Source organism: Pseudorasbora parva, chromosome 11 (genome assembly GCF_024679245.1).
Source record: "Pseudorasbora parva isolate DD20220531a chromosome 11, ASM2467924v1, whole genome shotgun sequence".
Classification (NCBI taxonomy): Eukaryota; Metazoa; Chordata; class Actinopteri; order Cypriniformes; family Gobionidae; genus Pseudorasbora; species Pseudorasbora parva.
Genome location: NC_090182.1, coordinates 25,626,925 through 25,650,873, shown reverse-complemented (window position 1 = coordinate 25,650,873; position 23,949 = coordinate 25,626,925). Strand labels below are relative to the sequence as shown.

At 36.3% G+C, this 23,949-nt stretch overlaps 2 protein-coding genes across 13 annotated transcripts in view; both read right to left on the bottom strand.

The window, feature by feature from the left end:
• Positions 1-8,491, bottom strand: sash3 (SAM and SH3 domain containing 3). The gene is made up of 8 exons (XM_067457536.1): positions 8,252-8,491; positions 5,817-5,909; positions 4,054-4,188; positions 3,418-3,562; positions 3,151-3,302; positions 1,991-2,200; positions 1,064-1,208; positions 1-955 (listed from the first exon to the last, which is right to left on the bottom strand). The coding sequence occupies exons 1-8, from the start codon at positions 8,312-8,314 to the stop codon at positions 735-737; spliced, it is 1,164 nt and encodes a 387-aa protein (XP_067313637.1). The 5' UTR covers positions 8,315-8,491; the 3' UTR covers positions 1-734.
• Positions 8,492-12,540: 4,049 nt separating this feature from the next.
• xpnpep2 (X-prolyl aminopeptidase (aminopeptidase P) 2, membrane-bound) overlaps positions 12,541-23,949 on the bottom strand; it is a 56,196-nt gene continuing 44,787 nt past the window's right edge. For all 12 annotated transcript variants that reach the window (XM_067456565.1, XM_067456566.1, XM_067456567.1 and 9 more), the window contains 15 exons: positions 22,606-22,749; positions 21,684-21,785; positions 21,503-21,584; positions 21,230-21,431; positions 17,658-17,747; positions 16,979-17,088; positions 15,202-15,279; positions 15,048-15,119; positions 14,707-14,767; positions 14,522-14,591; positions 14,265-14,369; positions 13,753-13,812; positions 13,603-13,679; positions 13,393-13,482; positions 12,541-13,028 (listed from right to left, as the gene is read on the bottom strand). In XM_067456565.1, the coding sequence (XP_067312666.1) occupies positions 12,828-13,028; positions 13,393-13,482; positions 13,603-13,679; positions 13,753-13,812; positions 14,265-14,369; positions 14,522-14,591; positions 14,707-14,767; positions 15,048-15,119; positions 15,202-15,279; positions 16,979-17,088; positions 17,658-17,747; positions 21,230-21,431; positions 21,503-21,584; positions 21,684-21,785; positions 22,606-22,749 (1,544 nt within the window). In that variant the 3' untranslated portion in view covers positions 12,541-12,827. The remainder of the gene's footprint in view (positions 13,029-13,392; positions 13,483-13,602; positions 13,680-13,752; positions 13,813-14,264; positions 14,370-14,521; positions 14,592-14,706; positions 14,768-15,047; positions 15,120-15,201; positions 15,280-16,978; positions 17,089-17,657; positions 17,748-21,229; positions 21,432-21,502; positions 21,585-21,683; positions 21,786-22,605; positions 22,750-23,949) is intronic.

The window sequence follows — 23,949 nt, the reverse complement described above, 5'->3', positions numbered from 1 at the left end:
GTGTTTTTTTTTGTTTATGTTTAAAAAAAGAAAACCCTTAAAATACAGACATCAAAATCAAGACAAACAGAACAGTAAAAAAGAAATGCAAGCATTGAGTCAACAATGGCTCGGAAAACATGACCACAAACAGGAACCAAAATCATTGACTATAGAAGCAAAATAATAATATGCAAGTACATGTGCGTTAACTAAACAATGTGCTTTTCCTCTTTCAAAAAAAAAGAAAAAGAGTGCACTCCAGTTGCATGTTACTTTGTACATTCATTACGACAGAACGGAAGAATAGTAGTATATAAACGCTACTTCATAGTTAAAGATGATGAGAGTAAAATCAATATTTGGGGTAACACCATGCTTCTCATTTCATAAAGAAAGGACATAGCCTTAGGTTTAAATCCATGGACTATTGCTCTGTTTGAAGTCAGTTTTTCAAAATCCCTTAAACTTTGTTTCAGTTAGATTTCAAAGTTTTTGAAGATTTTGAATTGTGAAGATGTTTAAATGTAATCTTTCTCAACAATAAAGTCAAAGAGAGAAAGACTGTTCATGGATGATATTACCTTCGATACCTTTATGCCATCTTCTAAGAAGACCTATTGGCTTCTGTGTGGGCTGTGCATATGAAATGGCTTTCTTCATGGAATTTAATCCAGCACTCTTAAACCATCATAGAGAGGTTAAAAAAGAGTTTTATATAACTTTATACGAGTTTTACAAACATTCTGGTGGTGTCACTCTGTTTGATTTTCAGGACTTTCCTCCACCTTCATCCCCTCCAGTTGGTCCTGAACAGCATTGAGCTTTGTTTCTGTATCCGGATCTGTTTCTGGCTCCGGTTGGGATTCCACCTGGGCCTCCTCACGTCCATTTGCCAGATTCTCTGTGCTCTCGTAACAACCCGAGTCTCGTGGCATTTCAGTCTTTTTCTCCTCGGTATCGGATTCATCTTCCGCTGGAGAACAGAAAGGATATTAGTGCATCAAAAAGACTTCACAAATGAAAACTATGTTGGACACAATTTGGATAACAGTCTAGACTCGAGGGCTCTACTTGGACATACATTCAAGAAGCAGATCTGTTGCTTTCAATATCTTTACACGTTGCTCAGGGTCTGTAATGTTCAGCTCGTTCAGGTGAGACTCCTTCAGGCCGGTGAAGTCCTCCAAGCTCTGGAAGCCATGCATGGACAAGAGAGATCCCAGCTCCTGGGCACACAGTGGAGTCAATCATAAGAAGTCTAAGAGCAGATCCTCTTGTACTATGATGTAATGGCACACAAATTTAAAGGTGTCATGAACTGTTTTTTTTAATAATTTATACTGTTTCCTGAGGTCAACTTATGACGCTCGCATGGCTTTTACATTTAAAAACATAACTAAATAGTATAGCTATTTTCTACACTGGTTTTGAGGCTGTCTTCTGAACGCTGGGTTTTGATGGGCGTGCTGGAGACTTAGAAGTAAACGCCCACTAGGATTAGATAATATTTGCATATTTAATGAGCTTCAGCTCCCATGCCAGTTCACATGAGGGAGGGATTTTTTTTGACAGCAGCCGAAAAAATTCTCTGACGGGGCTCAGACTCACAACGTATTTATCAAACAAACAATGATTTATGTCTCATCTACCAGTGATTGATTGATTTTTTTATATCTTGGCCCGTCTGATTGGTGGATGTAAGTGCGAACCATAGAGGCGGCGTTTCACCCTAAGCAGCAGGATAGAGGTTACAAAGATGTCCAACCTGGTCTCACAGATTTCCGTGAAATGAACACCTTCTAATACGACATTGATTTCAGAGCCTCGTTTTCTGGGCCTGGTGTCTATAAAAGGTTTTCTTTTACTAACAAGGACTTCAGCTCTGAAACTTATAGGATATTCTTATATTACCATGACCTTTTATATATCAAAGGCTCATGCAAAAGTTGATTTCTCAGTTCATCACCCCTTTAAAAGAAAACAGCAATGAAAGTAACTTGCGGCTTACAGTAAGGCCTATTCTCTCCAGAACTTCCTCCAAGGTTTTTGGTTTGGCTTTCTGGTGTCCGTGACTGTGGCATCGTTTCCTCTTTGGTGGTGTGTCCTCCTCTGGTAGTATTGTGACGTAGATGAATTTAAAGGAGCCCACTTTGTTATTGAGTTTCCCAGTCCAAGTGCCTACTGGTGGCTTCTCAATAATCTGGATGATGTCTCCTTTCTGTGTGTTTGGAAAAATATCAATGCACTACATACAATATACTACAAATAAAGTCCTCCAAAATTCTGTTATTTTATACTTCTTTGACTTTTGTCCATGAAGCAGAAAAAAAATTGTAATATACTGGCTGCTTTTCATCTTGTGATTGGGGACTGGAGTTCTCAGGCTTCAAAAATGATGTGCTTATGTAGTTGTTTGGACCACTTTTTTGATAATTTTAACCTTTGCAACTATTTTGAAGCTTGAAAGATTCAGAACTCTGCATTGTCATTGTATGAAAAAGGGCAGTCAGCACTAAAAACTATTTCAAAGTTGTAAATAAAAGATAAATGGAGTATGTTTTGAATAGAAAAGAAAATACAATTCTATTCTATTAGTCTTTCTACTTAAAAAGGCCATGTTTAATTGAATGTGTTTCTTGCTGTTTTTTTAGTGTGCAAATTACTAGAAATCTGAGTAAAAATCAATGCCGCATTTTTAATAGCTCCTGAATAATCCTTTTGTGTTCCACAGAAAGCAAAACAAGTGTATTTGGTACACTTCAGTATGGGGAACAATTCTCCCTTTTAACTAGTTGCTTATTAGTTTTCATATTAGTTGTTTATTTGTACTTATAAAGCACATAATAATGCTTTATTCTGCATGACCATACTCTACATCCCTTAGTCCCACCCAATACCTAAACTTGAACTAAAACAACTACCTTACTAACTATTAATAAGCAGTAATATAGCTTATTAATGCAAAAGTCGTAGTTAATAGTGTATATGTGTTCCCCATATTAAAGTGTTACTGTGTATTGTACATTACACAATGGTAATTCAAAGCGCTTACATAAAATTAATCAAACAAATGAGAAGAAAAGAGAACAATCCACAAAAAAAAACTCTAATTGGATAAACTTATCGTTTATGTCGGCATTGTAAATATATCCTTTTTAAAAGACTGACCTGTAGTTTGAGAGATTCCATGTCATACGGGCTGGGTGTGAAGTCAGTGTGGACGAGGGCTCTGCCGCAGAAGGGCCCTGTGTAGCTGCTGTCCTCCAGTCTCATACTGTCTCTCTGGCTAAATCCACTATCCAGACTCTGTCTGTCAGAACCTGCACATCAGGGGCCAAAAAAATTAAACAAATCAATCAATCATTCAGCCAAAATCAACCAGCATTCTATGATCTTGGACTAGCCGAGATATTGTACTGGTCTGAGATGGCTTACATCCAGAGAGCTGGCGTGAGAGAGTGCTGTGTATCGTGTCCTCTGAGCTGTTGGAGCACACAGATGTTCTGTTCCCGGCAGCGAGATCTGGGATCCAGTCATTTGGAGACATGGGAGACATTGAGCCGTCCTCCCCACTCTCATTCTGAAATCAACAAATGTAACAGTTTACAGATCATTTGAATTCATATCCTGACACATTTCTTTACGCCACTGGAAAAACTCAGAGATTGCTGACTGTGTAAAATATCCCGATATCCTCCACACGGGGGAGACAAATTCAAGCTCTGCAATTTCCAAGTGCTTCTCCTAGAATGTTGGTTGCTAGGATGTTAGTTTCCTTAGAAAATTACACAATAGAATAGAATAGTGTAATTTTAAACATGACAACTATTTTAATTAGGGTTCAGTTAAATAATGGAGCAGGTATCATGAACGTAGCCTATTTTTAAGGCATGTATTACTATAGTTTAAGGCTATTTTATAAATGCCATTAAGCATGTAATTTATAAAATAATATCTATATAATTTAATTTACACAACTTAAAAAGCTAAGGATTAGGCTATACATTCTGTGAAATAATTTATCCTTGAGAGCCAAAGAGCCTGTAAATAATATTTGCTCTTTCTACTCACCCCCTCCTCCGCAAGGGCTTTTTGCACCATTTTGGACGTTTTACGGGTCATTGTGCGAGATATGACATTTCTCCATTTCTTTCCAAGTTTTCCGTTACTTTTCCCCGAATCCTCTGGTGGTGCGCCATCGAAATGCTGTAAGAAATTGCACAAAAATATGCTTTTAGAAGGCTAATTGCTGTTTTTACTTTGCACTTGCTTGAATAGCTAAATTTGTCTTATCGACTCATCAAACTTCCTCTTGTTTGTCCTGTCTAAAAAGAGCTACAGGCAATGAATAGAATTTTTTTCTAGACCTGCTGTTCTGTGCACTCCGTCGTTGAAGAAACCGACGACCTCTGTTCGAACTAATTGCCATGATTTACCTCAAGTAAATTGGGCTAAATGCCCATATTCTCACTGTGATTGTTTTTAATTGCTGTTTGCAGTTCTTTGATGTGTTATTCATAACCCATTTCTAATGTGCCATGTTATGTTAAACAGTGTCATCATGTTTATCTGGGCTGAGCTGAATCAGCACATATTTGTTTGTGGCACTAAGTGGCGTTAGTTTTAAAGCGATGGGCCCATGTTCTTAGGAGAATTTCCAGTAAAGTTTGTGACTGTGGTTTTTGTGTCACTACCACACTGAGTCAATGTGGCTCCTCCTCTCTGAGCTCTACATCAAAATGTTAGAGGCTGTTCCTTTACTGTGAGAACAAGTTGTGCAGTTATCAAAGGCACAGCCAAAAAAACAAAAGTACCTGTCAGCGTCATGGGGATTTTACATCAGTCCGTTACATTGCCTTTGTTTATATCTCAGCAGCACCTTACTTAACTCTCCCACAGAGGGCTATTCCACACTATTCAACACTTTCGTTATAAAAACAGAGAACGGACATTGTTATAAAAATAGTATATATTATAACAATTTGATTTATCTATTTATTTTAATTTAATTTTTTAATATGATAACAATGTCTTATTTAATCAGTAAGATTTTTTATGAAAGAAACTCACCATGGCTGCGTTAATTTGATTTAAAAATAGAATAAAAGTAGAAATATTGTGAAATATTTCAATTTAAAATCATTGTTGTTGTTGTTTCTTTGAACTTATTCTATGATAATATTACATTTTTTTATATTTTCCTGTGATGGCAAAGCTGAATTTCTAGCAGCCATTACTCCAGTCTTCAGTGTCACGTGATCCTTCAGAAATCATTCTAATATAATGATTTGTCATTTGTATTTGTGTGGAAACTGATTTCCCACCCCATGATTCTTTGAATAGAAAGTTAAAAGAAAAGCATTTATTTAATATAATCTATTGTAACAAAATGTATAATTACTTTTATTAAATTGAATGCATTCTGAAAAGTATTTCTTTAAAAAAACAATAATACTGAGAGAGAGAGAGAGAGAGAGAGAGAGAGAGAGAGAGAGAGAGAGAGAGAGAGAGAGAATATTAAAATTATACCTCAATTGTGTACTCTTAAAAGCAGACAGAATGCTAAGCAGGCTCTCTGCTTGAAAGGTTCATGAAAGGATGATATCCTGTCTAGATATTTTTAAAATAGTGTGGTTTTGAGATGAAGCAGTTATCAAGCACCTTTCTACCAGTTTAAGGTTAACACTGACATTGCAAATTAATATACTGACACCGAGACACCAGATATTGGTCAATTTGCACACATTATCTAATATTTCTATACCCATAAGACAGTAGTGAGTTGGAGCTTGAGTTTAGCAAATACATCTCCATAAACAAACTAAGGCACTTACAGTTTCATCCAAGGTAGCGTCAGGGCTCACTGCAGGTGATGATGGCTTTGGTTTCATGAAGTCTTTGAAGCTGCTGGATCTTTGCAGAGACAGCTATGAACACAGAACAGTTTTTCATCAGAGACTAAAGTTACAGTAGTATTCAGATACAGACGAACAGATAGACATTGATAGATGGATGGACGGATAGATAGATATTCTTGATATAGATAGATTTTGTCCTGTACTGTTCACGTTTTATTGCTCATGACCCAGTGGCCTAATGGTTGAACGCAAAGTCATCCAGCATTATGCTGATGAAACGTTAGCTCTGTGCATCATGAACAAATCCAGTTTAGTTGAACTGATAGCTCATGTTATAATGGCCATTAAATGCAATTGTATTTCCACATGCATATATCTTGATCAATATTTGGAAGCATTATCTGATCTCCAGAGTAACATTTGAGTAGAAAAATACATAGTATCTTTTTCAGATCCATAGACCAGATGCAATTTTAAACTTGAATTACACTTGCTTCCAGCTCAAGAGTGTTTTATGGCAAAGCCTTTGAATTTTCTATGAAAAATAAGTGGTCATAGGTCAAAAACCACACTTAATTGATGGCCTTTGAAAGCAACTTCAATTATATCTATATTAACATTAATATAGAGTAGGCCTATTAGTAGACTGTCTGCTTAATATCGGGTCTCTAAGAGACATTCTACTAACTCTAAGTAACTTTAAGTACATGTCAACTTATTCTACTAATCCTAACAGTCTAATACTCTAATGAGAGTTAGTTGAAATGTAGCTACAAAGTTACTTATAGATTACTTATAGAATGTCTAAAGTGGAATGTCGAAATGAAGTGAACCATATTCTGATATGGCATGGTAGGCCAAATCAAAGGTGGTCTTGGTCTGATTTTTGCCCATGAACCCATGGGCATTTCTGATCTGTATGATATGAAGTAATTACATCACATGATGTTAATTCATATTAATCAGTACTTATGCATTTAAACTGTAGGAAACACTATTATAGCTACATTATAATTGCAAAGAGTGGCATTTTAGAGTATATTCATTCATAATTAAGGCACTTTTTTAATTGATAAAATCCTTCAGTGTGGGTTTTGTGGCCTGCTGTGCATATTTGGTCCAATTTGACTTTTTCTCTTATCGAAACCTTTCATTGTGACATTTTTCTTCAGTACAGGAAGTGGGCATGTCACAGCCAACATGCAGCCAATCACTGCAGAGCTGTGCACTATCTAGGCAACACACAATAAACTGCAATCTGCTAAGCCAACCAAATGCAAGAAGAGATTGTTCAGCCAGTCAAAACTAGTTCAATGTCAGTCTTTTTTTTGAAAATCTTGTTAAAAAAGAAAAGACTGCCATTATTGACTGTCATGTTAAAAAAGAAAAGACTGCCATTATTGACTGTCATGTTAAAAAAGAAAAGACTGCCATTATTGACTGTCATGTTAAAAAAGAAAAGACTGTCACAAAAAGAAAAGACTGTCAAACTAACAAACCTTCCCTATTAATTTCCCCACAACTATGACAACATTCTGAGTCATCATAAGAAATATTGAAATATATTTTTGGACAGATCTCAACTGAAATGATTACTCATAATCTTAACCATCCATGACCAAAGAGGAAACTCAAGTATTTGAGATGATATGGTGGTGATCTGGTGAAGTGTTTTAATTAACACCATGGCAATGATGAATGTCAACTGCATCCTCTGCTCTGGATAAAACTTTTGGTTTAAAAAAATATAAATAAAATATATTTTTTAAGTAACCACAACAGCAAGATTTCCAGATCTCGCTTTGCTTGAGTTACATGCAATTACGAAGCACCTGGAGTTTCAGAGGAGAAATATCGAAACTGTTGGTTGTTACACGCAAGATGTGAATCAAATGGAAAATAAGAGTAATGACATAGAAGCAGTTAACCGCTGAACGAGAAGAAGTGGAGTGGAGCGGGCTGTGAAGACATATACGTAAATGTCACTTTGAATTCAGGAGATGTGTTTGGATGCTTTGCTCCGAAGAGGTAGAACCGCTTCAGGATGTGTGTTGCGGTCTGATGTGTTTCTACAGGAACTGCTGCATAGCCATGCATTTAGCCCAGAACAATCATAGAGTTTCAGTTCTTGAACATAAGAATGACAGGTCTGAAGACAAACGGGACATATTACAATAGGACTATTATTCACATAGATGGAAGAAAACCCCTCCCTGTAGATACAAACAATCAGCAACAAAAGCACACATGTTCTGCTCTGATGCATCTTTTTTAATGTTTAAACAGCCCATATTATGTGTGTTAGTGTTCTCCTGGGAATGCAGACCCCCAGAGAGGTCCTCCAAGAACATAATTTCAAGCGTCAACTCGTCAAAACAGGGCCACGCATATTAAGATATACAGACTCTTACCTTCTTCTTTTGCACCTGAGCCTGCTCCTTTTCAGATGCGTTGGATGGTTTCCTCCGTAACATGTTGATCCAGTAGTGGGTGGGCAATATTCTCCTGACTCTATAGCTGTGGCAGTATGACACTGGGCTGTTAAACTTATTTCTGTCAGTCTAACTGCCACGGTGCCCACTCACAGAGCGACAAAAGCCACCAGAAAAGGAAGAGGCAGAAGAAAAGCTCTTCTCTGATCGCTGGAGTGGAGAACTAAATGCTTGAGGAAGTCACATGACTAGACAGGAACTTCTTTTTTTAAGAGGTGGCTATGGTTGCAATGGTTCATGTCAGATGAAAACAAACCAATGAGATAAAAACATAATTATCTATTACTTACAAACAGTACTGTGATACAGAACATCTTCAGCCTGAAGAGCACAAGGAATGATTTTGTATTTCTTGAGATAAACAATCACTCAAGTCACTGATATAATCAGTCCTCCAGTCATCATCATACATACATAAAAAAAACTAGTTATAAACAATAATAATTCATATTAGTTATTAGGCCATGTCTATCATAAAGGTTGGATGCCCCTGACTAATTTCTAAAAATGACAAAATCAGTGTGCTGAGACAGGCATGTAAGATCAGCCATCTGAGACAGTCATAGAGGAGTGTGAGTTCGCAGAGAGTTATTTCTGTTTGTTTGTTATATGCCACATGGTCATAAGACCTGACTGATGCCTGACTGTTTCACTCCCTCCAAAAACAAAGTTATGAGTATGAAATATTTGGACAAAAGCAGCCGGTGTTTACAGCACATGTAACATGCAGTTCATTACTTTAGATCAGGACAGTGATTTCAGTTGTACAGACAGTGGTCATGCACACCAAAACTGTAATGAGGTCATCGTTTTCAACACCTCCTGTTCCTGTATACTTCCTCTTTATGTATGGTCACACCATTTACAGAGCCTCGACTAAAACATGACAAATAGAACCACATTCATCAGTCCAATTTTTGTGAAGATAAGGAACAATGTTCAAAGTTGTTTTGAGCTGGAGGAGAACAGCCAAACAAAAGAGTGCACTGAGAGAGAGAGAGAGAGAGAGAGAGAGAGAGAGAGAGAGAGAGAGAGAGAGAGAGAGAGAGAGAGAGAGAGAGAGAGAGAAAGAGAGAGAGAGAAAGCGGACGTCTCAGAAACCACATTCACACCTTACTGTGGTTCTGACGGAACTGTTGCCAAGCAACAACACCTCTGCAGGCATGAGACCTTCAAATGCAGCAGTGCTATTGACACCAGCTCGCTTTAGGCCTGTGACGATTAAAAATGATTGAAGAAGCTGGTTTCTCAGAAAGTGCAGTTGATGTGTGATTGCTATTATATCTGTGTGGGCAATAGGATGGGAGCGTGCTTGGTGTCACGCTGTGTCAGTTTCAGTGCTCTAAACCATGCCCTGCTCTAAAACCTACACACCCAAATAAAATGAACAAACCGGACATGACATACTGTGCCAATATTTTTGTTACTTTAAGTCATTTATTTTAGTCATTTATATCATTTATCATCTAAGTATTTTTTTTTCAAGATTGCTGTGGGATTCATCGAACCCAATCAAAGTTTTTCATTGAATAAATGAATGACGACCACAAGATTATTTATGTAAAGTATTTACAGCATTGCAGAAAATTTCAATGTGGAGTTGAGTAGCAGTACACTGCAAAAAATGTTGTTGGTTTTTGTTGGTTTAAAAATAAGTAACCTGGTTGCCTTAAAATTTTGAGTTTATTGAAATTAAAAATTTGAGTTGATACAAGGAAATTTGTTTAATAAATAGAAACTCAAAATATTATTGTATCTGAACCACATAAAAAATGTGATAAATCATGAAAATAGCACAATTTGGCATGTTTGACTGCGTCATCAGAAATAAAACACACAATTACCCAATATGCTTACAAAATCTTTTAATAATATTTTAATAAAGGTTGTCGAATCTCAAAAAATGTTCATTGTATTAACTCAAAACTTTAATTTCAATTAACTCAAAATTTTAAGGCAACCAGGTAACTTTTTTTCTCAATAATTTTTTACAGTGTAGTAGTAGTTTGTTAATTTTTTTATTTGGACACTTAATCCCAATGGATTTTATTGGGCTAGTCTTATAAAAGTTACACAGATGTTACTTCCACATAAAATCTTACAATCAAAAAAATATTTTCAGCCTTTTTCAAAACACATTAATGTAAACTGGATTAGTATTTATAGTGATAATGTGCACAGAGATAATTTCAGACTAAGAACAGGAATATGGAATCAAATATTTGTTTTATTAACCAAGGCTCAATAAGATTTGGGCCAGTTGACGAAACTATAATGTAGAGCCAGTTCTGCGTTGTCACTACATTTACAAAAGTAAATCATTAGGGGGTTGATTATTTACTAATCAACAGTGTTGAGGGTAAAGCATTACAAGTAACATGAGTTAGGCAATCAGATTAACGTTAACGTTTTTCAAAGTAACTAATAAAGTAACACATTACTTTAAATTGACAAAATATTACTTTTTCAAATATGTAACACAAGTTACTTTGCTTTCCCATGTATTGGCTGACACTTCTCCTGTGGCTATTAAGAAAAAATTGTGAGTAAGTTTTGTGTGCGCAGTGTAAATATAATGGTTATTGTAGCTCTACATTGAGCAGGGAAACAGGTAAAACTATTTAAATGACACAAATATACTTTATGTATTTAATCTCACTTTATTAAGCAGTGTCTTTGCTGCTGACCTTCAATGATCCAATTCAGCCTATAATCAACCATACGCAAAAATGACTTCAGATAAACATTGCATTGTTTTTTATTTAATTTGTTTATTGCTGAATAATAGTGCTGACCTTATTCTAGTGCATCCTATTCTTCTTCAGAAGGTTTGTTTGAGCTGTGCCCTCTACTATATACAGGTGTGTATTTAAATTTCCTTCAGCCTTCAGAGGCTTATTCAATTGACCTTTGGTGAGAAAGGGCCTTTACATTTGCCAACAATAGAATAACTTTTTTTGTTATTAAAAAACAAGCAGACCAAACCCAGATGAGAAAAACTAATGCAAAAGTAACAAAACACATTACTTTCCAAAAAAGGAACTAAGTATTACAATTAGTTACTGTTTAAGGGAGTAACACAATATTGTAATACATTCATTTTAAAAGAAACTTTCCCTAAGACTGCTAATAAATGTTGTGCATCGTACTATGCCAAAAGTGTCTATAAATTTACACCCATGGAGTAATTATTCTGTATTTTTGTGATGAACAAACTGGTACGAATGAGCCAGCAAAAGTTGAGCCTTGTATTAACAAATTAACCAAAGTTATTAAAAAGAGTGGATCTATTTATGAAATTATGGTCATGTTGAGTGCTAGGTGTATGTGTCTGCATACTATTTTCACTCAGTGGAGAGGACATTATTTGAGGTCTACAATTATGACTGGTAAGTATGAAAACAACACATAGATATCATATGTAGTGTAGATACTATAGTAATCATATTTTGATAAACTATAAATCGACAATGATTGTCTTTACATAATTTCTGCATACATACACCAGCAATTTATATATTTTTAAATCATATTATTTTTTAAATTAAATATATGCAAAACTATGTCATAAAATATATTATATACAATATTAAAGGGTTAGTTCACCCAAAAAGGAAATTTCTTTCATTAATGACTCACCCCAAAGTCGTTCCACACCCGTAAGAGCTGTTCATTCTCGGAACACAGTTGAAGATATTTTAGATTTAGTCCGAGGGTTTTCTGTCCTTTGAATGTAAGTGTATGCCCACTTGCTGTCCACGTCCAGAAGGTAATAAAAACATCATCAAAGTAGTTCATATGTGACGTCAGTTGGTTAGTTAGACTCTTTTGAAGCGTCAACAATACATTTTGGTCCAAAAATAACAAAAAATACGACTTTATTCAGCATTGTCTTCTCTTTCGTGTTCCTCAAAAAAAGAATCAAACGGTCATGAATCATGATTCGGATCGCGTGTCAAACGCTAAATAAAGTCGTATTTTTTGTTATTTTTGGACCAAAATGTATTGTGGACGCTTCAAAAGAGTCTAACTAACCAACTGATGTCACATATGAACTACTTTGATGATGTTTTCATTACCTTCTGGACGTGGACAGCAAGTGGGCATACACTTACATTCAAAGGACAGAAAGCCCTCGGACTAAATCTAAAATATCTTAAACTGTGTTCCGAGGATGAACGGAGGTCTTATGGGTGTGGAACGACTTTGGGGTGAGTCATTAATGAAAAAAATTCATTTTTGGGTGAACTAATACAAGTTTAATACAGCTTTAAACATAGGCCAAACCCTAATGAAGTCTGGCAAATCCATTAAAAAATGGCTGAAGTAACCAGATAAAAGAGATGAAAATTGAGCGAGAGAGAGAGAGAGAGAATAATTTTCAGTATTCAACATTGGTACTTTTCTGTGTGTACCTAAAAATGGGAGAGTAGTTGCAGTACCGAGCAGAGGCAGTACTGAATGCTGTGTGGTAGGCCAAGCTCTCCAGACGTATTTACAGAAGATTATGCAGTACAACAGAGGCCAGCACTGTTACTAACAGTGTGCCTGAGGAGATGACAGCTGAAGCTCTAGCTGTAAGGAAAGGTGCAGTGTGCTTCACCATCCAGTCATACTCCTCCGTCAGCCCTTGCCTCTTCAGCTCGGGACCTACCACGCTCCGGATGGTCTCATAGTATGAGTTCAGCCAGTGCAGCTACAAGACAACAACAAAAAAACAGAGACATATTCTGCACTGCCAACACTGAAATCAACAGCTGATGTTTGTTTATGAAAGTAAAAATAGGGTTTTTTAATTTCCAGCAAACCCACAACCCCCCTCCCGAGATGTGTTTCTAGTTAAGAGCGTCTGTGGGCACTTTCAAAGGAAACCAACACTAGAAAACTTTTTTTTTAAACACACAAAGCTGCGGGTTTTAACTGGTTTACTACCCATCTTTTACATTGGAAACCAAATGGAACCCAGTGCATCCCGACAGTAACAAAATGGATTATGATATGAAGGTCAACACTGGTGTATTTGTATAAAAATACGGAAACATTGATATTATTTCAAATACCTGCTCAGGACTTAGAAGAGATGTATTTATCAGTTTTCTGTCATAAGGCACCAATGAGACAGTTTCAAATTTCAGGTAATTGCTGCTATGCTAGAAGGGCAAACATAAGGGGGGAAAAATCACATATTAATATTTCATTAGTCATTGCCCTTGGACAAATATGGATCTGCACTGGATTTACAGAGTTCTAGACCAATTGTTTGAATGTACCTTTGTAGTAGCTGGAACAGTGACAGCAATGTCCTCTATCCTTATACCAAAGTCATTCTCCTTATAATAACCAGGTTCTAAAAGAGAGTTTGTCAACTTGTTAAGTATCAAACGAATGCAATCATAATGAGCTGCTTAATGATTCCTCACCAATTGACGTAAACATCCCCTCTTGAAATGGAATATTATTGGACTGAAAACCCACAGGCCCTATCAGAGAGAAAACAAAGACATTAGATGAAGAGATCTATTACATAGCATATATATATATATATATCACTTAGAGAGAAATTATATTATAAACTAACCAAGGCTGCATTTATTTTATATAATATGAACAAATCCATAATTTAAATTTTTATGTATTACTGTTATGGTAAAGCTGAATTTTCAGCATCATTACTCCAGTCTTCAGTGTCACATGATCCTTCAGAATTATGTTTAATATTTTGATTTAGTGCATTAGAAACATTTCTTATTATTATCAAAATGTGTTCAAAACAGTTAAGAACACCATTTATTTAAAATAGCTTATTCTTTTTTATTGTCACTTGATCAATTTAATCCACCATTGATAACATTTGTTATCCACAAATTAATCTATGTAACTATACTGAGATACAGACAGACTTGTTAGAACTTGTTAACGGAATTAGACTTACATTCATGGACTCCAAAATAGTTCCCAACACCATGACCAGTGCCATGACCATAATTTAAACCAACTTCCCACAATGCTCTTCGTCCCAGCATCTCCATGTTCACGCCTATGGTGGGAATAAAAGCACATGAATGGTTGCCACATGAAAGGGTTTGTGGAGGTCACTGTGAGATGTCTGCTGTGGATAGGGCGCCCTCTTGTGGAAGCATCAGGGCACGGTTAAAGGGAGATTGTGATTAAAGATAAAGAAATCCACACCTCTAGTTCCAGCAGGAAAGATGGTTCTTGAAATCTCAATATTTCCCATGAGCACCCTTGTGTAGGCCTCCTATCAGAGCAAAACAATAAGAAAGCAGTTGTCCTTTTAGTAGTCTAAGTATAAGCATCAAATTTTGCCTCTGACTCTGCATCGTCAGTATGCCCCTATGCCTGATGTTCAGTACCTTTTGAAAGTCAGTGGGTTTACCCCAGTGCACAGTACGTGTTATATCAGTGGTACCATCACTGTAACAGAAAGAGATAGCTGGTTTAGTACTTGATTTGTTGGTTTAACTTAAATTGTCAGTAAATAATCTGGCTGCCTTAAAATTTTGAGTTCATTGAAATGCAGAGAAAGATATTTTGCTCCCCCTTTAGTTTCGTAACTCAATTTTTTTGTTTCAGTGAACTCAACATTTTAAGGAAACCATGCAGGTTAATTGATATTTCAGTTAATCTCACAGTGAGCTTAGTTATGTATCATGGTTTTGCACACAAACTGTCCTAATAGTACTTTCAAACTTACAGGTACTGTCCTCCAGAGTCAACAAGATACATCTCATCCACTGTCAGCCTCCTCGCAGTTTCAGTGGATGGACTGTAATACATGAGTACGAATACAGGTAAATAAATTGAATATAATTAAATAGTATAAATAAATAGGAAGACATATTTATTACCTGTAGTGAGCAAGAGCAGCATTAGGTCCACTTGCAGAAATGGTCTCAAAACTCGGCCCTCTGCTGTTCTTTTGCTTGCTGCCAAAACACAACGAAGGGTTTGTGTTTCTCAAGAAAATGGAAGTAAATGTGTTGCACAAAAGTTATTTTCCTTACACGAGCATTTTATGAATGAATGTCCTTGATGTAGGAACAGGTTTGACTTGTGCAAATGTTATGCCTTCAATTAATCTTTATAAAGACGGTTACTATAGAGCTTGTGATGGAAAATTTGTAATCACTGATGAAGAATATTGATTATTTAGAGTGTGTTTGTATTCATACAGGAGCTAATATGTGTCTCTGCCATGCAGGACCCTTCTGTGCTGTGTTTAACACTCTTACCATGTGTGGAAAACTACTGAGAGGGATTGTTTTGACAATGGGTGTATAAGAGATGCAGGCACTGATGACTATGTTGACTGTGGCTCTTTCTTGCAAGAAATAAAACTTTATAAAAATAATTGGCTAATGTTTGCCTCTTCTTCAGTAAAGCGACGGAGTTAATTTTTTGTCATTACAAGCTACAGTAAATATTAATTTAGTTTGCTCCATTATTCAATATTAAGCTATAATGTAGCCTATACATTTTTATACAGCATTAAATATCAAAACAAAATAAAACAAAATAAGTAAAAATAAAATATAAAAAACATTTAACTGCCAAATTTACTGAGAACTACATCTCTTGCCGATTGCATGCATCCAGCCGCAGCCGATGTCGAACACACATTTTGTCGACTAAGGCCGGGGACACACTGCAAGCGTGCCGTGAGCGTCTTGGCTGCGTGGCGTGTCCGTTTTTATTTCGGCTCCCGTGTTAACCGGTTAGCGCTTGCATACTGCCTGCGTCAGCCGCGCGGCTCACGCACGGAAAACGCGTGCATGCTTCAAATAGAAGAGACGCCTATTTTTCACGCGACAAGCGAGCGTGTTGGAAGCGTTTCTAGGCAAAATAGCATAGGAAAAGATGTTTATATGCCATTTTGACAGGAATACATATTAATACATGACATTTTCATGTTTGAAAGTCTGTAGGTTAACATAAATGCAGATATACGCCTACTTGTAATAATAAAAAACAACATAATTATCGATTTTGAAATATTAAACCTGTCAATACAGAACGAAATATTCTGTAGCCTATTTTGCCGTCAATACCATATGTATGGTCAATAGGCTACTGCCGACGTTGTCTTTGCTGTATCAATAGGCAATCTATTTATATTTAACATGAAGTATAGGGCTTCCCAGCAGCAGCAGCGCCGCGTCAGACACGCTTCTGGTGTGCAAAGACAGAGAAAACCCCAGGCAGCCGCCCCGCGGCTGACACGCAGCAGAAACGCCACGCTTGCAGTGTGTCTCCGGCCTAAGAGGCGGGACCTTTCCGGGCAAAGTGCGCTAAGCTGCTGTCCAATCAGAACTTGTTACATATTTTGAAGGAGGGACTTCATAGAACAAGAAAATCATCAGGCCGTTTTTAGGACAGAGGAAACAGCAGTGTACAGATAAGGAAATTGTGTGAAAAATACTTTTTCATGCGAAACATGAACTCATGTTATATTGCACACTGTAAACATAATCAAAGCTTCAAAAACACGGGAAAAACGGGACCTTTAAGAACATGAATGTTAAATATAGTCTTGGAACCCTTAAAAAGTGATCAATCAATGTTAATTCCATGTGTTTTATGTGTGAGTGGTATCAGCGATGAGGGTTTAGCTCCGCTGTTCTGTACCTGCGACACTGATCAACAAATTGTGCTGCTGTGAGCTCGGTCACTTTGCCTTCTGGAACTTTCTTTTCGAGCCACAACAGAAGCTGCATGACTGCGACTGCGTCCCTGACCTGTGGGAAGCCAGAGAGGATGTTCACCTGCAGTCAGCTGAGGTCTGGCTCTAGGGCTAGGCCATAAAACACCAGAACGAAGATCTTTGTCCATGCACTTTATCTGATGCGTTTGTTTTAGATTGAAAAACTCATTCTGCAAAATATGTCAATAGACCATTGATTACAGCAAACATCATTAGTAAAAAAGATCCCAATACATCTGATGGAGGTTCTACGATAAGGAGAGATAACACATTGATTGAGTTGAATCAAGCTGCAGTGAATGGAGTCTTTCTTGCTTCCTAATGTGGCTTTATGGTGAGATAAAGTGCACTTCAATCTAGAAATTATGATAATAAAAGACAGGTATCAATAAACAGTGTCCATCCGGCTGATGACTGCTGAAGTCATTTAGGGAGAAGACTGTGAGCAAGGTTCCTTTTGTTAACGTTAACTAACGATGAACAGTGTTTTTTTAAACTAACACTAATAAAGATTAATACACACTGCATTGCTCATTGTTAGTTAATGTTAGCAAATGCATAACTAATGGGACTTCATTATAAAGTGTAACTGTGTCCTCTTACATGAGCCTCTTTGAGAATACGCTGCTCGGTCTCATCTTTCACTGCTTTCGTGGTCAGTACTGGAGAGTAGGTGCTGGTCAGAAGTTTGTCCTTAAAGAGATAAGACAAGTTCTGTGATGAAATATTGTCTTCGCCTGTACTGTGGGAGACAAGCTGCATTATGAAATCATAGTTCCATCCATCCATCCACTGAGTCCAACCTATTTATCTATTTACAGAATACATCCATCCATCCATCCATCCATCCATCCATCCACCCACACATCCATCCACCTACAGAGTCCAATACATCCATCCATCCATCCACCCACCCACCCACCCACCCATTCATCCATCTACAGAGTCCAATACATCCATCTATTTATCCATCTACAGAATCAATCCATCCATCCATCCATCCATCCACTGAGTCCAATGCATCCATCTATTTATCCATCTACAGAATCAATCCATCCATCCATCCATCCACTGAGTCCAATGCATCCATCTATTTATCCATCTACAGAATCAATCCATCCATCCATCCATCCATCCACTGAGTCCAATGCATCCATCTATTTATACATCTACAGAATCCATCCATCCATCCATCCATCTACAGAGTCCAATACATCCATTTACAGAATCTATCCATCTATCGACAGAATAAATCCTTCTACCCACCAATCCATCATCATCTATCCATCTAAAGAATCCAATACATCCATATATCCATACATCTACATAATCCATCAATCCATTCATCTATCCATCAATCTAAAGAATACAGCCATCTATCTACAGAATCCATCCTTCCATCCATCATCCATCCATCATCCATCCATCCATCCATCCATCCATCCATCCATCCATCCATCCATCCATCCATCCATCCATCCATCCATCCATCCATCCATCCACCCATCCATCCATCTACAGAGTCCAATACATCAATCTATCATCCATCTATTGACAGAATCAATCCTTCTACCCATCCATCCATCTAAAGAATCCAATAAATCCATATATCCATCCATCTGCACAATCCATCCATCTACTGACAGAATCAATCCTTCTACCCATCCATCCATCTAAAGAATCCAAATACATCCATCTATCATCCATCTACAGAATCCATCCCTCTATCAATCAATCCTTCTACCCACCAATCCATCATCCATCCATCTAAAGAATCCAATAAATCCATATATACATCCATCTGCACAATCCATCCATCTATTGACAGAATCAATTATTCTACCCACCAATACATCATCCATCCAGGCTTGTGCAAAATTCAGAATTTCAGAATTGGCCTCAATTCAATTCATGAATTTGAATGGAATTGACTCCGCCCCACAGGAAGTAGAATTAAATTCATGACAATTCAAAGAAATTCCACAGTCACACAACAGAAAGAATGTGTTGAATCTCACATACATTCAGTGTTAGGAAGGTTACTTTGGAAATGTAATTGCTTACAAGTTAACCATTATAAATGTGGTTTGGATTACTTTATCAATGCAAAGCAATTTCCTTTTAATATGATTAGTAACTAATTGAATTGCACATTTTACCTCAGTAATACAACAATTACATTAATTTTGTAATTTAATAACACAATTTCATTACACGCATCTACACTGTAAAAATATTACACAGTATCTACTTAAAAAATGATGGTAACAATATTACATATTTCAGTAGTGTTTATGATGAATTAAATCTTATTAGTGTAATGTGCTTTTTCAATTTAAGTTGATTTTGAATTTTTTTTTAAATATATATTAGAGTAAATGGAAATTACCTGTTTTCATTTGACTTTTAGTTATGTTATTCAATTAATAATCTGTTTGATGCTGGCACAAGTAGAAACAAACTTGTTATTGCACTAGCATTAGCAAAGTTATTGCTCATTGAACAAACAACATTCTTCATAATAATCATAATACTTGCAGTTAATCACATCACAACCTAACCATAAGCTCTACTCTTCTGCACAATGGTAACAGTAAAAACTTCAACATAACAGAAATTCTTTCAAATGTCAAACATAACTCAAAGCCTTAATTTTTTTTAGTGAAAATTATAAGACTCGTGATTCTTTTTTTTCTTTTTTTTTACAGTGTCACTCCTCAACCCTGCATACATTTTGTTATAAAATATAGATAATGATCAATTCAAATAAAGTAACCCCTCAATGTTGTTTAATTCGTTGTTTAATATGTTATATTAATTTCAAAGTAATAAAATAACGCACAGTTGTTGTGAATGCAGTTATCATTCATTCCAGTGCAAAACTCACTGAGCAACACTGCAGCATCTAATTCTCAATCGCTCCTCAAATGTTTTATCATTGAGTCTGCACCGTTCTGGTCTGAAGATCTTTCCTGCAACACTAAAGATTCTCTCAACAGATGCAGATGAAGCTGCTATGGCAAGATGGACAAATTCATGTATATGAATTTCTTTGAATTTTTCTTGAATTTCAATTCTACTTCCTTTCTACTTCAATTCTACTTCAATTCAATTCAAATTCAAATTGTTTTTGACATCAATTCAAATTCAATGTAAATTCAAGAATTGAATTGGATTTTAGGAGTCATTCTCAATTCAATTCTGAATTGTGCACAAGCCTGCATCCATCTAAAGAATACATCCTTCCACCCATCAATCCATCATCCATCCATCAACAGAATCCATCCATCCATCTACAGAGTCCAATACAGCCATCCATCATCCATCTACAGAGTCCAATACAGCCATCCATCATCCATCTACAGAATCCATCATCTATTGACAGAATCAATTCTTCTACCCATCCATTCATCTAAAGAATCCAATCCAATCCATCCATCCATCCATCCATCCATCCATCCATCCATCCATCCATCCATCCATCCATCCATCCATCCATCCATCCATCCATCCATCCATCCATCCATCCATCCATCCATCCATCCATCCATCCATCCATCCATCCATCCATCCATCCATCCATAATATCTACCACACTGCTGCTGTTTAAGGACTAATAATGTCTGGAATTGTATTTCTCTATCAGACAGGAGTCACATTAAACAAAACTTTTAAACATAGTTTGTAGCCTCTTATCTAACGGTCACAAAATATATTTATTAACATATTTGATAAATTATATTTCAGTCAGACTTGGAAGGGCAAAATAAAGTGGCTGAAATAGCTGCGCAGCGTATCAAAAATAGAAACGGCTCCACTAGCAGTCTAATTTTGTTACACATACATGACGCAGAAACATAACTAAACTTTTTCCGATAGATGCGAGCACACAGGCTTGTTTGTCATCTGCAAGATTACAGTTACATATTTACATGTATTTTTTAGGCTTTTAAAAGCCATATGGAAAAAATGATAACATTCTACTGTTTAAAACTTCTTGAACAGAAGTGCATGATCACATTAAAGACCAAACCAAATGCAGAAAGTGAAAATTGATTATTAATACTAACACTTTAGGGTGTGTGTTCATATTGAGACTCCTTATTTACATGCTGTTTGAATATCTAAGCTGACATGCACATACCAGCAGTCTATATTTTAGATCTAGGTCTTACCTCAGGAGTGATGAGCTCATACAGGGCTTGGTTGGTGTACTCTGTACCCACCCACACCCTCACGTTGGGTTTCTGTAGATAGGACTGCAGGTGTGTGCGCACAGAGCTGTACTCAATCAGCTGCACACAATAGGCCTGGTAGCACGAAGCATTCAGGTACACCTTCAACTCTTCTGATATTCTTTCTTTGTGCACAAAGAGCCTGGCAAAAGAGGTTAGTTAGAAACTGAACACCAACTAATTATAGTGTTATTATGGAAAAGAGGAACTTGCCATATCTCATCCATTGACAGCAGAGTGTAAGAATAGAAGAATGGATTAAAAGGGATGTCGTTGCCTCGTAGATTAAACAGCCCTGAAAATAGAGATGCAAACTGAAATGCTTAGGCCCGACAAGAGTTTTACAGAACGATTCAGAGATAATTTCCTGCATTTGGCTTTGTGTTGTGCTTACATGCGGTCTCATCCAAAGCTGAAAGCAGTACAGCGGTGGGCTTGTATGGATTGTCACTTATTTGGGCTCGTATCTGCTCTACTTTCATTGGCCAGGTCCTCTCTGAACAAAAGAACAAACACACACACATGCTCAATGTCATCAAAACCTTTAACAAACAGTGCACACAAAAATGATTGAATAAATCATCAATTGTTATGAAAATGAAAAATGATTTATTATTTTAACTCAAACCTTTACAATGATTTAGCCTATCCACTTAAAAAATGATTTAATGATTCTGGGTTTAAATGATTCATTAATGAATCAGACGGTTGATAAGGAGACCCTAACAGGGACATGCTGATGGGAAAAAAATTAGATGCTCCCTTTAGAGGCTCCGTAGGTTCTTAACTTCACCACATTGACCCAATCCATCCACAGAATCCATCCATCCATCCATCCATCCAGCCATCCTGTATCAATTTTTTATTTATGTTAACTAATAATCTTCCAATCTTCCACTAATAAAGTTCCAGTTTATTCCACAAAGCTATTCTGTTCAGAAGACTTTAAATAAAATGCACAACTTGTTTTAGAATTCTTTCGAATACTCTTCTTCAAAGTTTGAATGCCTCTTTTATGAAAAAAGCAACACTAACAGAATTTCACATTTTATATCCCACAGAAGAAAAAAGTAATGCAGGTTTGAACCAAAATGAAGTGATTTTAGATTAACTATTCCTTTAATCAAGCTTCATTGACTTTCTCTTCACACCAGAATGAGCTAGAATATCCCCTCTATCTACTGGCACTGTCCTAAGTTATATCACTAGTCATTAAGGATTAAATAAGAGCTTTATTGCTCTGTTTGTCATGATCTTATCTGCCCTGTTCGCTTGGCACTTATCAGTCAAGTGATGCTGATAAGACATGCACACACCAATGACACTGTCGGGTAAGCGCATGGGGTTGTCAGGAGGCAGAGGAGGTTGATCTGTCCATATTTTATCCACCAGGTTATCAGGAATAGACTTCAGGATCCGGCCTGCGGGAGCCAGGTTGGTGTTGTAGATGCCAAATGTGTCTGCAGCAACAAAGAATAATGACCGAATGATTCACGACCGATTTTGATGATCATTTTGGTTACTAGATACTCCCATACTTATCATATCATCATTTTAAGACATTTTACACTATCCTTCAAAAGTTTGGGATTGGTAAGATTAGTTTTCTTTAAAGTCTTTTATGCTTACAAAGGCTGCATTTATTTGATAAAAAATAAATAAATAATAATAATATTACATTTATTATATTTTCTATTTGAAAAGATTTTAAAATGTGTGATCCTTCAGAAATCATTCTAATATGCTAATTTGTTGATCAAGAAATATTTATTATTATTATCAATGTTAAAAAAGCTATGATTAATTTTTGTCAGGATCACAAAAACCTTTATTTTTTGTAGCCATATGAATGTATGTCTCTTTTGATCAATTTAATACATCCTTGCTAAATAAAAAAGAAAATGTTCTTAAACAACAACGTGTGTTTACACTATTTCAATGGTCTTAACTTTGCAGCTACATGTCAACTCACTCTTATTATTTTGCAACTATATGTCAACTAACTAACCAACTAACCAACTAACTAACTAACTAACTAACCAACTAACCAACTAACTAACTAACTAACTAACTAACTAACTAACTAACTAACTAACTAACTAACTAACTAACTAACTGACTAACTAACTAACAATAGATTATTAGTGGACTGTTAGGTTAGGCCCTAGGGTTAGTAGTAGAATATTAATAATATTATCTTATTATTATTATTAAGATTATTACTAGAATAAGTTGGCATTTACTTGAAAAATTACGGTAGTACTTTATTTTACAGTCCTGTTCTGCATGTACATACTGTATTATGTAGCAATTACTAGGTAATTAACCTTACCAATGTAGTTACCTTATATTACCATTACTTTAATGGGTAAGTACAGTTTAAGTACACATACTCTACAATAAAGCCTAAACAAAATTACTTATAATCAGTAGAATGTATGTTGGGGGACCATCCATATAAAGTGTTAGCAGATATTAAGCAGACACTGCTAATACTCTATGACTTACTTAGTAAAGTGTCTAAAATTCACTATTGAAATAAATGTGTTACCAAACTTTTATGTTTAGTTTGATTTAGTTTTCTGTTTCTGTTTGCACCCATGTCTTGTTAATCTAGTTTCCCCTGTGTAAGCCCCAGTGATTGCTGTATTAGTTTGTCA

Excerpts from the sequence above, each read along its gene's own strand:
- sash3 (XM_067457536.1), bottom strand. The coding sequence starts at position 8,314 with ATGTTACGGAGGAAACCATCCAACGCATCTGAAAAGGAGCAGGCTCAG. Across the intron at positions 2,201-3,150 it reads TGGAATCTCTCAAACTACAG|AAAGGAGACATCATCCAGAT; the intron begins GTCAGTCTTTTA and ends CCAAACACACAG. Across the intron at positions 956-1,063 it reads AACAGATCTGCTTCTTGAAT|CGGAAGATGAATCCGATACC; the intron begins GTATGTCCAAGT and ends TCTGTTCTCCAG.